Source organism: Hippoglossus stenolepis, chromosome 14 (genome assembly GCF_022539355.2).
Source record: "Hippoglossus stenolepis isolate QCI-W04-F060 chromosome 14, HSTE1.2, whole genome shotgun sequence".
NCBI lineage: Eukaryota > Metazoa > Chordata > Actinopteri > Pleuronectiformes > Pleuronectidae > Hippoglossus > Hippoglossus stenolepis.
This window is the reverse complement of record NC_061496.1, coordinates 13282049-13297841: the sequence shown is the minus strand read 5'-3', so window position 1 is coordinate 13297841 and position 15793 is coordinate 13282049. Positions and strand designations below refer to the sequence as shown.

The window sequence follows — 15793 nt, the reverse complement described above, 5'->3', positions numbered from 1 at the left end:
TTATAAGTACACGACCGCATGCTGCTCCTATAACAGTGACATTAACATTAATAACAGTAATATTATCACATTTACCAGAAAGCTTGTTTATTCCTGAACCCAGATGCAGCAGAGGACTGAAGGGACTCGTGTGTGCCAGAGTGTGTAAGGTGGTTCAAAGTGCCACTCTGTGTCATTTGACATCATTTGTTTGCTCTGTTAACTTCTTGTCACTCTCTTCCTCAGCTCTGGGTCTTGTTGGCTCATTGCTAATGACTTGTCCTCCAGCAGCAGATTACTATAGGCGTTGGTGTGGTCGCTGCACTTCGTTTGCCAAATCAAAATAAATCACATGAAACTGCTTTGTGACCGAACAGAAGTACAAGAATCAACTCTGCGGTGCACAATTCATTCACATTAACTGAGCGGAAAGACAGATTATTCCCCTGAACACCACTCTGAATAACAGGTTAAGAGATTTTTTTTTCCGGGTACATTCATTCAGTACAGAACAAACAAACAACCCTCGCCTCCTCTAATAAGTCTGTCTGTGAAAACACACACACACTCTCAGATTGCAGGGTGACACTGAAAGAAGGTCAGACCCCTCTCAAGCAAACAAACCTCTATGATGACGTCATTGGGCTCCACTGCACCGCAAATTCAGACACACACACACACAATACACCGGACTACACCAAATAGCAGAGGACACAAGACTGCAATTTCCATTCAATCACAAAATTGAGGTACAGATTTGTGTTGACTGACACGTCTGTGACCTGTTGCTGCAGGTTGGCCAACTACTGCCTGTCTGGAAATCCCTTGTGGAGAAATTATGTTTTTTTATGGAAATTATGGTTACAGGCATGGTTACAGTATATATATATATATATATATATACAGTACATACTGCTCTGATATATTAAGTGGAGTTTCGTGACATTAAGGGCCCAAGGTTAGATACACATGTGGAAATTGTCGAAGCCTTCTGTCCATACATTGCCTTCATTTCATCTGTACTTGTGCAAATCTTTTAAAATCTTAAACAGAATCAAAAGAAACAGATTAAACCGAACAGTACCCCCTGAAACCGTGGGGGGGGCAGTGTAGCCAATACTTCAAGCGGGACAAACAAAGGACGGGAGGAAGAAACTTCAACAATTCAACAAGAAAGACTTTGCTAGTTGATAAGAAACTACAGACATCTATATGATGTTACTTCACTCCGGTACAAATACTGCAGAACAGCTGGAAGGAGATTGGACAGGAATCAAATGTGAGTTGAACGGTAGTGAAGGAAAAGTGAAGGACCGCGCAAGACCGCTGCCCTCTAGTGGAGGTAACAACCGTGGCAAAGTAACGGAGGCATGTACAATGAAAAATTGTTTACCAACTTAAAACTATAGCTTCGATTGGTAAAACACAAATGAAATAATTTAAGTGTAAAGTTATATGAACACAATTTAGTAGCCTCACGGATTACACATGATGATCACTTATGTGATTTACCTCAGCAGGAACTAAACCACATCACGTGATCATCTCAGCCCAAAGATGATACATGGAATAAAATGGAGGTTTTAATATTTAATCACACACATTTGTCAGATGACTATTTGGGCTGAGTCCGCTAATTATGGGCTCACCAAATATACCAACTGCATTTATTCTTGTCCTCTTAATCTTTAAAATCATTCGTAATACCCAGACGCTACGTCAACTGAAGTATTTTGACATGTTTCCGAGAGTTATCTTATTTTTAGAATTCCGCGAAGCTCTTTCTGTGACGGCCACTGCCGCGTGTGATCCGATTTTAAAGCCAACGGTGATGAATTATCACTGAAAATTACAGAGTGAAAAAAGCCTGTTGTAGTGCTCACAGCATGTTTTTGCACTGGTAATATCATTGTTGCTGCTGATGATCCAAACAAGTGCATCAGGTACTTTAATTATCATGAACACTCATCTGGAGGGGCTCTCCATGAGCCTCCTCAGGTGTGATTCCCTCATCAGAGTAATTAAAGCCTGAGTGTTTTCAGTGCACAGATACTATAAATATTCCTGCGTTCACTGCAGTTTGATGGAAACCACACATCCTCAGGTTTGGTGATTTTAATGTTTTCCGACACGTTGACAGATAGCATGCTCCTCTGTAATGAGCTGTGAAAAGGCTTCAAAATAAGCTTGATAGCCATGAACTGATACGTTAGCTTCTCTGCTTTAACCTCCATCAGTCAATGTTGGAGGATTTTAAGCTTGCTCATTCTTTATATCCAGACGATATGATTTTAATTCATTAACCTCTGAGGATTATGAGGCACATTCAAAAGCCTTGGATAATTTGTCATCAAGTCTAAAACATGATTAAGATTCTACAGCTTTGTTAGGAGCCCTGTAAGGTTTTGCAGGTAATGTGATTTTTTAGCAATTTGTAGCTTTACAAAATAGACACAGTGAAGAGGGAGTAGAGACACAGGGGAGAGAGACTCGGGAAATCACATGCAAAAGCCTGTCCAGCTCGTCAGGAGTCAAATCCACTGCTAAGGGCATTATTGCCTGTGGTTTGCACCCATGCTGTGTCCTTGGGCAAGACTGTGAACTCCAAACTGGCCCTGACAGCTGTGCAGTCAGAGTTTGAATGATGTGTGATGGAAAAAGCGTCGCACAGAAGCACATATGAATGTGTGCGTGTGTTTATTGAATGTGACTTGTCATGTAGGACTGCTGTGATTGGTCGTTAAGACTAGAAAAGCCCTAAATGTAGTCAATTTACCTGGTTACCTGTCTGGCTCTCAAACTAAATACCAGGCTAAGTTTCTCACTCAGCTGCCTGTTCCTCTCTCTGGTTTCCTCTGCTCAGTTCCCTAAACCATCTACATGTAAAATCTACAATAAAATAATCCCTGAACTGTCACAACGCCTTCCTGAGTCTGAGTTCTGTTGTTCAGTCCAAAAAAAACTTGAATCATAACAAGTAGCTAAATGCTGAGGTCTGTATTTACCTTCAATGGTGAACTCTCTCATTATGGGATACATTTTATAGTTTTAGTCTAGCTAATCTCAAAATGTCTCCATCAATGAGGTAAACATGTTTTTTTGTTTTACTTAAAACCACCAAACGTCAGATTCTGAGTTTTGTCACAGCATAACATAATACACATTGTTCGGATTTTTTTATTTCAGTCCAGCTCAGCATTTTAAAAACTCAGCGTCTCTCCCGAACATTTCAGAGGCAGATGAAACATTTCACTTTAGACTGAAATAATGTGTCTGTCAGAAAACCCAGGCTGTGTGGTCCCTTTTACCGAGAAGTGAAGTAATTCCTGTCATCTGAACTGTAATTATTGTGTCTGTCAACGCAGGGAGATTGAAGGCTGAGGGAAAAAAACACACACAGACACAACCAGAGTGTGTAGAAATCTAAAAATAGAGTAAGAGGCCAGCACGTACACGTGTTACACATCACATGAGCATGAATGTGTAGTCATTATTCATTCATAAAAACAAGGCAGAAAATATGAACGAAAATGAAAGTTTTCATACTGATAAAAATATTTCTACGTGCTCCCGGTGAACGATACACACATAAACGCAGGAGCTAATAATCATGCTGATTTTCATGCCTGGGGGCAGGATTTGTTTTCATCTGGTGAAGCACGGAGAATATCAAGACACTGCGAAGGTCTGCCGCCTTTGAGAAGCACATTCAAGTCATTGACAAGGACTGTGCGTCACTTTTCTCTGACTTACTGAGGTCAAAATACTAATAAAAGTGCAGAAGAAAAAAAAAATGTGTATTAATAGTAGCTGCTCCACGTTTTGGCTCCATGAATTGTGGCCACTAGCCACTCAGCTATGCATTTAATTAGCAGCTGGAAGGTGAGAAAAGGGTTTGCCTGCAAAATGTAATAGTGAACTAGTGAATCTGCCTTTTATTCATTTAGAAGAAGTGCAAAAGGAAAGTTAATGCACCTCATTGATATTCAATGAATAAAAAAAGGCTCCAGAAGTGAGGGTGTTTATATTATAATGCAGGCTGGAAAACATAATATCAAGGTAATACCTTAAAACACAACAAAGTCTCATACCTATAAAATGAACCTTAAGAAAAATATGTACTGTAATTGCTGTTACAGAGCTGCTATTTGTCATTTATAGTGTGTTGATTAAAGAGAGCCCTGTCCTAAAGTCTAAAAATACACTCGTCCATTTGTTGGGAAGTGTCTCCCAGCAACACAGGGAGAAAAGTAGTGGAGGAAAATATATTCCAGTGAAATTAAGTAAGACCACATCATCAAACACTATTTAAATAAAGCTCTATTTAACTAAAAGTGATATGCACGCATTAATCTAATGTTGTAGGGGGTGGAGCTAATATGAATCTTTTTATATACAGTTTCTGTTTCAATTAAAAGTCATCAGTCACGAAAGCTGCCAGACACTTGAGTAATATTTAGTAACTTTCCAACCATTCATAAAGGGTGACATCCAATATAGGTCAAACTTATTTTAACTTTAAATGTACACACTCTTGGAAGTGAACATTTCCTACTGACCTGCACGTCTTTGGACTGTGGGAAAAAATAAAGAGACAGAAAGAGACAAAGTTAACAGCTTTTCTCATCGGCCGAGACACCACAAAGAATAATACATTCATCTTGATCTTTCAGACAGGATTTACCGAATGCATTTAAACTGCCCCTTTATTTCTGGACCATGATGTGTAAATATAGGCTCATTTGTGTAGCTGGGACATAACGTGTGTGTGTTCCTGGACTCATATCTTTGTGAGGAACATTTTAAGCATAGACCCTACAGAGTGAGGACATTTTGACTGGTCCTGGTTTTAGGGGTAAGAATTAGAGTTAGTCATTTAGTTCGGGTGGTTAAGGTTAGGGTAAGGGTCCAGGGAATGTATTATGTAAACGCGTGTCCTCTCTAAGATAGGATTACAAACGTATGTGTGTGTGTGTGTGTGTGTGTGTGTGTGTGTGTGTGTGTGTGTGTGTGCGTGCGTGCGTGTACTCCTCCTTGTGGAGGACGTCAGCACTGGAGGAGGCACCAGAGGGCTGAGTTGGAGGGAGTAGTTGGCGAACAGGGAAGAGGAGCGCACTATAAGAAGAGAGTGGAGCGTCTACACACTTCAACCAGAGCCGAGGAGAGGAGGAGGAGAGAGAGGGAGACAGAGCCGAGGTGAGAGTCACTCAGAGAGGGAGACATACGTGGGAAGCAGCGGGTCGCGCAGGATGAAGACTTAACACACGGGCGGTGCTTTAATAACCCCACACGGTACTTGTTCCGACCCGAGCTGCCACCGCGCACACAGAACACAGAGAGAGAGAGAGAGAGAGAGAGGATCCTGGATGATCGCAAAGTGTCGGCTTCAGCACCTGAGGAGAGGACAGCTCCTCCGTGTCGGCTGCTCCTCCTCCGGACCTCCTGCGCGCTCACTCCTCCCCCGACAGCGACCCTTCCAGCCCGACACTGTCTGGAACAAGTCTAAGAGATCCACTGACGGAGAGGTCCGCTCCGACTCACTGTGGGCTCAATATGTACCAGGGGCATTTACAGGTAAGAGAGCCCAGTGTGTTGTGTGTGTTTTAAATCAATGTTCACTCCCCATATAGACCAAGTGTTGAGATGGGACAAATGGAAGTGATGGGAAAAGGGGCACGAGGATATTGTTTTTGCACATTATTAGTCCAGCAGATATTCTAGATTTTAAAGTGCTGCCTGTCACACACACACACACACACACACACAGGACAGGTGTAATGTTAAGGTGTGTTCTTACCTAACTCAGGGGCGCATCCTCCTTTCAATGTGGCATGCTTAGGTTAATGCACACTCTATATTTTATATTAATCATCTCCTACATCCATTGAGAGAACAGAGAGGGAGCTGTAGTGCACCTACTGCACGTGCAGGAGCATGGCACATGTAAACAGCAGGCAAGCCGGTTTAAGGAGGGCTGCACTGCAACAAATCACCAGTTTCCTAACATGCATGCAAATGCACACGTGACGTCCTGCAATTCTGACGTCAATTTCCATACATCAAACATGCACTTTAAGTAAGGGACTGAAACTCAGCTGAGAGGCAGCGAATTGGGACTGAGGAGGTGCACAGTTTTCGAAAGCGTTGCGCAAAATAGCTCGATCGCGTCTCTGCAGCTCAGAGCTTCCAAATACAGTACTGCATGAACACAACGTGACCAAAACAAGCTCCTATTAGTGTAAAGCGCCAATCCCAAAGATAACCTCCTCGGTGTCTAGATGCACAGTTTGAAATCAATACTGTCGGTTGACAAAGATACTCCAGCTCCCAGACAGCTGGTTATGCAATGAAAGACCCCCCCCTCCTGAGTCAGTGCTCGTGGAGCATTATACACCAAAATTTAATATTTCATGATATATTACTCAAGCAGCAGCATTCATTGAAAATGCATGAATAGACGGTCGGCAGCTCTTGTCTGGATCTCCCCAGTTGTGTTTGTTAAGGGTCAATGACAAAAGCCTTTAATATTTAGTAATGATATTTAACACATATATTTGAAGATTAAACACCTATGTATCATCTTTTATGTCTAAATTTTCCATGTTTCATCCCACAATGTTTCAATGATCTGACACTTTATATGTTTCCCATCACATGCAAGTCATCACACTGAGCCTCGTTTGGATCATCAGTGAAACAGGACACTGCTCTTTGTCAGCTTTTTCCTGGGACTAAGTTTGCAGCTATTGTCCAGTGAATGCAAAGCAGGTGCTCTTATCTGTCCGTAGTGGATCTTTTGTTGTGACGCTGGCTTGTGTAACTGGTGCATTTATCTTGATGTGGACAACACTTTCTCCTTGAAGTCAGGCATGTGAGTTTGTGTGTGTGTGTGTGTCGAAATCGGAGCTGTCTGAATTAGGGAGTAATGTGGCCAGACCTTTATCAGATATACAGTAGATAAGACCCATAATGCATTGCTTGTGTAGGGAATGGGTGGGGTTTGTTGCATCATGACAACTTAAGACGGATATAAACTATTTTAAAAAACTAACTCTCCACTTTTAGGGTGAAGTTAATGATCAGAAATGACCATAACTGTATTCAATTGTTATTGTGCGAAGAAGAATTTAGGTGAGGCTGCATGTTTTTAGATTTAGTTTTTAATTAACTCTTTTTTTTCATATCTAGCATACATTTTATTTAGGACACAGTTTATATTGTTTTAAATCAAAGTGACACATTACTCTTTCCTTTATAATCTTCATGTGTACATATATTACATTGTCAGTGTCAGAGGTTGGGATTTTTAAATGAAGCTCCTACTGTACACATTTCAGGATGTGACCTCACTCAGTCGCTCACAATGAAATCTATCACATTTCCTTACATTCACTTGTGGTACCTTCTTTATTACACAATTGTAAGTCAGGGAGATTTGTCAGCGTATGTGTGTTGCAGCTCAGAAACAAATTGACATATTAGTCCCATTTTTAATATCATTTCCCATTAGTTGATGTTCTCATTTCTCCTGATGAATCTATGTGGAATGTGAGGGGTTTGCTTTGACACACTAAAATAATTCTGCTGTGGGTGTGCACATGATGAGCAGGATCAGATATCTTGGCACGAGCTGGGTTTCATGTCGACCGGGCTCTGCATGGGTAACATCAAAGCTCAGCGTGACCACGGCTGCTTGGCAGAAACACCTCGCTGGACTCATATCATAAATTTCTCCGCAAATGTTTTTTGTCTTCAACATATTGTAAACACATTTAGATGAGGGGGCGACGGCAGCATCCCGCAGCAGCTGTGCATGAACCAAACTGCATGCTGTTTCCATTTTTGTGAGCAGAGGATCAATTTACTGTATCAAGTGTTGGTGAAGATTGATGCAGTTAAAGTAAAGCAATTCGGAGGTGTGGATGTCAGCCTCATTGCTCTTTTTGTGAAGGTGCAACTGAAGATGCTGCGAGTCCTGCTGATTCAGCACAGCTGCTCATCTTTATCAAACACAAAGCTGCAAGAGATGTTGTTTCAGTCACTATAGCTGGACTTTGATGCATCTCTTACAAGAGAGACCTTGAGATCGACTCGGTCCATTCTCCTTTAGACGATACCTTTCCATTAGATTTTAACATCATAGCATTGTAAATGTTGAAGTGGTTTTCCTTCTTTGGTATTTATGTTTACAGTGAACCTAATTATGGGAGCACTTGCACTGCGTGTATAAAAGACAAACTGGTTTAATGGAAGTGTTTGCTCCACAGCCCGTGGATATTTGCTCTGTAAAGCACAACACGATTACATAATTTCATTACCATACTCCACGTCCCTCGAGGGGAAGCTTGGATGGATGCTATCGTTGATCAGAAGTAGATCAAGTCTCTTAAGATCTCAGTCATTCACACCATCTTTTCATTAAGCTTGTGAATTGGTTCGCTGGGTGAAAGATGATTTGTTTAGAGGTTATCATCCGGCACTCCGCAATAGTAAATTGGCCACTGACATCATATTAAAAACAGAATTGCTAAGTTGTTCAAAATCTGCCTTCTTGATTTGCATTTCTTGTTTCCTCCTCAGTTCAGGTGATATGGATATTTGTGGCAATCTGTGGCATCCCCCCCTTTTTTGGTTTCTCCTCATAACAACAAAAAACACCATCGCCTAACCCGGCTTCATGGAGGCTATGAGTGCTGACATATTAAAATGCAGCTAATTTGCAAGATGTGAGGAAGAACCAAACACTAAATATCACAGGAGGATTGGGGCTCCATTAGGAGAGCACAATATTCATCCACAAGATTAAAGAAACGGAGGACATTTTTCAGTTTTCATTACACAGGAACAATGTTGGAGGCAGTGTGAACTTGGATACCAATAACTCCCATATCTTTTGGACATGCCCAAAAATTCAAATATTTAGGGGGGGAAATATGTCAAATTTGTAAAAAAGACTTTGGGATATGAAATCCCTTGTGATGTTGAGGTCCTGTTTTTTGCTGTATTCAAAGAAGAAGTGATTGCAAAACAGAGACTGGACCCTTTGTAGAACATTGTTTGTACTTTGTGAAAAAAAATTATAACAAAAAACAAGTGTAGACTTGAACCCCCAACCCTCAAACAGTGGATGGACATAAATGAATCTCTGCAATGGAAAGATTCCTCGCTGAGATCCAGAGGAGATGCTTTCACCATAAAATGGGAGAAATGCAATGCCTACATTACAGGAGAAGAGGACACTGTGATTCATTTGATTTACATTTCGATTCATGTTAAAAGCAACATTAGGAAACTTTTTGGGGGAGGAAAACCTCTAGCAGAGACGTTTCAGAGTAAACAACCATCAGACGCAGTAGAAACCGAGCGGAGCGATCAGTCAAACCAATCACTTCACACACCGGGGTCACAGGGCATCACAATGCTAGCAGGCGTCTACACCAGTCTGCACTTCACAACACAATAAGAGAATTTATTAATCATAGCACATTCACTCATGGATGTTTAGAAGCTGTTTCACCATGAGGATTTCCTCACGCCTGTGACGGTCAGCTCAAACCACGACAAAGGGGTCCTGGATGCCTTTCCCCCCACAGAGACTGTTTTAACTCACCTTGAGTCAATGAAGCGCGGTCTTGATTAAGAGCAATTTAATAGCCTCGACTATTTCAGGAGCCGGGATAATGAGTGAAATCAGGTGGTATCCGGCTGGAACAAGAGCTCCTCAGACTGTGCTGCATTCTCCTCGTGAAAAAATGTGTGACAGGGCAGGAAAGCAAACGTCTACGGGAGACTTTTCCACGCGACGGCAGATATATTTTTTTGAACAGATATTTTCCCCCTCCATTTAAAAAGAAATCTCCATCCACGCAACCTTCCTTTTACAAAATATCTCCGTCCAGTTGAGAACGTAAAAACGACTAAATGCTCCAACAAGCATGCCAGGCCAGTAGGAGGCGATAAAGTCAATATCATCAATTACCAGAGAAGAACATTGTTGATCATGCTATGTCAGCTTATTCTCCTTTGGGGGGTAGTTACTTCAAAACCATTTTTTTTTTACTTTTATCTTTGCTTATTAATTGGATGAGGCAGACACCAGTGAACGTCGCTAATGTGGTGCAGTGATGTTAAATGTAGCTGCAAACTTGTAATTACACCTGGCAGTGCAAACCAAACATAGAGACATTGGTATAGAGCCGCCATTGTTGTTGTTATTTCTGGTGCATGCTCCTTTAACAAAGTAGCAGTGGGTCTGCGGAAGTAAGTTGTGATGTCATCGTTTCCCAAACGCTCCGTTTAACTTGTACAAATCTGCGTTTGCAAAAATCTCTGTTTACATACTTAAAACGCCATCTGCCTGTTGATGAGAGGCCCAAGCGCAGAGGAGTAAATGTGTTTTGTTAAATATCCACATTAGTGTTAACAAGGTGTAAATGAGCAGTCACTGGGTCTTGGAGCCTATAGATTCAGGGAATTGTGAGAAACAAGCAATTTGGAAAAAACGCCAACAGAGAAGAGGATCATTTCAAACAGCTGACAGAAGTGGAAACAGAGAGTAAAGTTGCACTGGTTTCACTGTGGTGTTGACGGAGTGGAGTGAATTGGGTTGACTCTGACAGCTTTTATTCTATAACTGTCCAAAATAACAATGTCGAACTCAAGAAGTGATACAATGGAACAAAATGTTACTTTTGAGAAAACACTTGCTTGTTGCTATAGAAGTGGATACAATTTCAAATGTGCGTAATTCACATTGAGAATCTAATCCATTGTACTGAGCTGTGACGGGATTGAAATAATGAGATTTGTCTGCGTGAGTATTCTCCTCAAAGTGTTCCTCACTAAACAGTTGGCTTGCCAGTGTCTAGTAAGAGCTGCAGACTCTCGGGCTGGATGTATGAATAAGGACACATGATAAAAGACATAGTAAAGCGTCTTTTATATCTTCTGATAAGAGATCAAATAAACAATCTGAAGAATTTCCACTGAGTCACCGTGCTCACCAAGGTGGCTGGCATCTGGTCGTCCTCCTGGGGACGCATAATGGGAATCCCTCCTTCTCCCTGTTGGCTTGTTAAGACTGTGCAGCAGCCATGAGAAGCTTGTGGAGCTGGAAAAGCGGACTAGAGGGAGGCTAAGAGGGGTTCGAGCACACATCAGCAGCGGTTGTCCTATAAGCTGATTGAGGAGTCAGGTTGTTGTTGCCCACAGATCATGAGAATTCTGTCATTGTGCCATTCACCGTCATCATTTTAACACCCATCGGTTCACCATGAGAATCTGTGAACATAAAGGCCTGATGTGTGAACGACGAGGAGACAAAGGTGGACAATGCAGTCAATTAGAATCAGCTATTTAAAAAGTTTGTTTTTTAATCAAATCTTCTTGGATATTCCTGTCTTAGGTTTTTCTACAGTTCATTGTGGTCAGAGTTTGACAGAAGGAGTCTGTGAATGAAAACAGGTATGTGTTTGTGTGTGTGTGTGTGTGTGTGTGTGTGTGTGTGTGTGTGTGTGTGTGTGTGTGTGTCACTCAGTTTGAGAATATAATCCAGGATTCATATCCTGATTTAACACAGACAAAATCCTGAGTTTTGACGGGATTGAAATGATGAGCTTGGTGTTCCTGAGTGTTCATGTCTCGTCAAATTGTCAGTAACTGATAAAGCCATGTTTTTAGATTGAATCTGTCCACTTATTTAAATGTTCAAATGGGATTCATAAATGCAAAGTTAACTAGTTATTCATGAAAAAAACATATTTGTAAATACAATTTTGACATCATGATGTCAAACCTTCATTGTTTATGAATGAACATGTGTTCTGCTCATTCATTCAGTTCAGTATATTAATCTATAATTCAAGACAAATGACTAAAATGAATAAAAGTAATTAACAATAGCAATTCCCAATAATATAGTCTGACCACTGAGTTCTGCCAAAGGTTTCCTCAATTCACAAAAAAATAAGTTATTTTTACATGCAAACAGAGAGAAGCTTTCAGAAACACAAAAATATAAACACACAATCTTTGTTAATGTATTAAATTAGAACAAAATTGCAGCTTTACTGGAGACTTGTGTGTCCGTAACTATTTAATCATATGATCTTCTGTATTCTATAATATATTTAAACTATATTATATTTATGCTGACATTTGTATCCTCTACAGCCTCATATACCCGCTATATGATTACCTGTGAGATGATGTATTTCTGTGTGAAACAAGATGGATGGAACATAATATCAGAAGGGAGTTGAGTTACGAATATTGTTGAAGCCAGAGATGGTGTTTGTTCAGAAGGACAACGTGATGCTGTTTCCATAAAGGGTTTGTTAAAACCTGCATATTTTAATTGTTTTGTTAATACCTGGCAGGTTGATATTTTAAAGAACATATGTGAGCTGCAGCTGTGCAGCTCTTTGCAGGGAAGCACTTGGGGTTTGCTTCATGCTACTGTCTTGTTGTGCTTAATGCTCCATGAAGGTGAAAAGTTGAGTTTTGACAGAAAAGTGCTGCCTATGAGTGTAAGACTGAATTCCAAGGGACTGACTTGGCCTGAACTATCGGCCCACGCTCACATGCACATGTCAACACAGTGAAGCAGGCGCTCTCAGACAACAAGCTTCTATCTGAGAGAAGGACACCATCATTGTGAAGCACCCACATTCACAGCTTCACAGCTTCCTCCTCTCTGATGGGAGATTTCCTCTGGGTGTCTTTTCTGCTCCAAGTCTGTTAACTCAGCAGCCCTCGCAGCCCCACAGGGAGCGTCCCCCGAGCTACTGTACAAAGCCACATTCTTCCTCCCTCAAAAGTAGGACAAGCCCCAGCATCTTTGTTACTGGGAGCAGGGGGCTTTGCACAAGAATGGCAAGCCCATCTATCTCTCTCGCCCAACCCATTCATAACAGTCATTCTCCAACTGGGAATTAATTTGCTCCAGAAACCAGGCGTCTCAGCGCCGGGGTGGCGAGAGCATGTGTTTGCTCCTCCGGGGAGATATGAGCTATCATGGATGAGAGCTGTTGATAAACAAATATGCACTTCGCTGAGGCAGATGTGAGGAGGATTCACAGCCAGATATTTATATGGTACTGCCCAGTGTTGAGTGAGTGCCAGAACTTCTCTGAACCACTACAAAATACTCAGACTGTGCTCTATGGACATCAGACCGATATGAATAAATAAGTAATATTCACCTGGGCCAAGGAGGTTGTTTTCTTCTGTGTTTGTGTTTTGTTTGGTTGTTTGTTCAGCAAAAACTACTCAACGGATTTCCATGAAATGTTATGTAGGGGTGGAGCATGACCCAACGAAGAACCCTATACATTTTTATGTGGATCCAAATCCGGGCGTGGCCACAGGGATGTTTTTTTTTTTTACTTTCTTAAACATTGTGATGAACATCAGACATGTTTGGAGGACAAATATTTATGAGTGCGTGTAATTCGGTGCAGATTCAAATAAAAATCAGGATCTAGTGAATTCAAATGGGGTTTCATAAGCAGACATACCTTTATGGTATTTTCACGCCTCCTAACTAGCTTACATGCATGTGTGTGTTGTGTATGTGATTGGTTTTCTTTAAACTTGTACCCTTCTAAGGAAACAAGCCCAAACCCGTTGGTCTGATGACAAAGTTCTGCTTTTTGCTGGAGCTGGCTGATAGCAACAGTGAGCTGATGTTAGCATTTTTCTCAAGTCAGACTTGAAGTCTTCTTCCTTAATCATTTATCAAAATTGCTCGCAACCGACTGATCAATATATCATCAAAGTATTTAACTGAATCACATTCACAAAACTGTCTAATCCATCTGCTGCCTGATCATCCCCGTTTCTGGGACATGACAATTCTTGAGTTGAATTTTTTTAACGATCATACAGCGAACATATAGTTCAGACCCTCACTGCTGCATATCATGTCTGTCTCTCTCTCTTTTGCTTTAAAATGATACAGAGGCTACAGTGAACAGATGAGTTAAGACCGATTCACACGTTAGACGTGAGGTATATCTAAAGGCTGTTGCTACATGGGAAACACATGAAACGCTGCTCTCATCTCCATCATGGTTCCCTCTCATCGCTGTTTTGCTGAGAGAATCCGTTTTCGCGCCTCGAGCGAGAGATACTCATCTTTTGATTTACCGACTCCCAACATCCTGCCTCTAGATCTGAACCTTCTGCACAGAAGCAACTCTGTCTTCGCCCTCAGCCCAACACAATAGCTCCCCTCCTCTAAGCCGGTGATCTTGTCAGATAATTGCAGCTGAACGCTCAGCAAAAACCAAGGTCTGCATATTGTCACATCAATTAGTGTTTACCAACAAATACCAATTACATCCCTCTCATGATCGACACCAGCGGCAACTCTCCGTCACAGCCCTGTACTTACAGCAGAGCTCTACCCGGCACTTTACAGCCGCGAAGAAGAAGCTGTTTCTGGGGAAGTCAAATGTAAACGGAGGCTGCTTTAATCAGCTTTAAATTAATTCAAGGTCTTCTCACCGCATGAACCAATATCTTGTCTCCTCAAAGCCCTCTTGTGTACCGCTGGAGTGGAAATAAGAATCTTTGATGTTATTCGTACACGCTGAATGAAGGATGAAGTGTGAAGGATAGGGCAAAATGGAAAAAAAACAGTAATTTAACACTTTTCACAAAGACAGGCGTGAAAAAAATGTGGATTTGGAATTCGTTCAGTGTTTAGTGGTAAACGGATTTTCAGCAGCTCTTCCTCAAAGTGTAGAAGCAAGAGACAAGGTCTAATAATACAACTTTCCCCCAGTTGTTCACTAAAATAAAGTCCAACTGAATCTCTGTGTGAGTTCTTACCGGTGGAAGCAGGTGAGCAAAAACCGTCGTGCATTTCTATAAATACCTATGAGAAGTGCAGTTAATGAATTCCCCGGCAGGAGTGGAGTGCTGGGCTGCACAGCGGAACTGAGAGAGGAGCTGGCTATGCAGCTGGGACGTATACAGAGTTCAAGGGTACACCAGCTGAGAGGTCTGAAGGCAGCACAGCTTCATTAGCAGAGCGGGACTTACCTCCTCACCGGGAGCAGCCCCACAGGCGGAAAGCTGCCTCTGCATCCTCTCTGTGTACTTGTGTGTGCGCAGGCACAAGCTCACAATATGTGCTCAGTCTTTGTAATTGGACATGAGGTATACCTGCATGCCATTGTGTGCATGTGTGCATCTGTACGCCCCAGAGCATGCAGGCACGTTCACACAAGTGGAGATAATGAGGCAAGGCGTGGACATGTGATTTGTATTTGTCCTGTTGACAGGGGCTGCAGCAGGGGGCCAGGGAGGAGGTCAGAGCCCCCTGCTCCCCCGGCTCTCTCCATACATGCAGGGAATGAACAATACTGCTTGGCAGGACATGTGAACCATGACACACACACGTTTTCTAATGATGATGAAAACATCACATGTTGAATGGGGTATGGCCTGAGGTCAATGTTTTATTTCAAATCCCCTACATGCTTCATCTGGACAGAAAAACACAAAATATGTTTCTTTCTGTCATATACTCTCGAGTTGAAAATACAATAAAGATTTTGTCAGCAGGAAAACCAAACCTGGAGGACAAATTGATTTATTATGTGTATTTTGCTGATTAAGAAAGCTTTATTTATTTAGGAAGTATAATTGAGATCAAGACTTTCAATAAAGACCTGATAACTAGTCACATATATTCAACAATAGACTCATAAATGGGCCTGATATATAGTTTTTGGTGAGAGCCAATATCACCAGCAGTTGTTGTGCTCTACAGACACTGACATCTTTCGGCACTAAATACAATTAA

At 41.6% G+C, this 15793-nt stretch overlaps 1 protein-coding gene across 3 annotated transcripts in view; it reads left to right on the top strand.

The window, feature by feature from the left end:
* The first annotated feature begins 5052 nt into the window (after positions 1-5052).
* pex5la (peroxisomal biogenesis factor 5-like a) overlaps positions 5053-15793 on the top strand; it is an 87529-nt gene continuing 76788 nt past the window's right edge. For all 3 annotated transcript variants that reach the window (XM_035176945.2, XM_035176941.2, XM_035176940.2), the window contains exon 1: positions 5053-5553. In XM_035176945.2, coding sequence (XP_035032836.1) covers positions 5533-5553 — 21 coding nt within the window. In that variant the 5' untranslated portion in view covers positions 5053-5532. The remainder of the gene's footprint in view (positions 5554-15793) is intronic.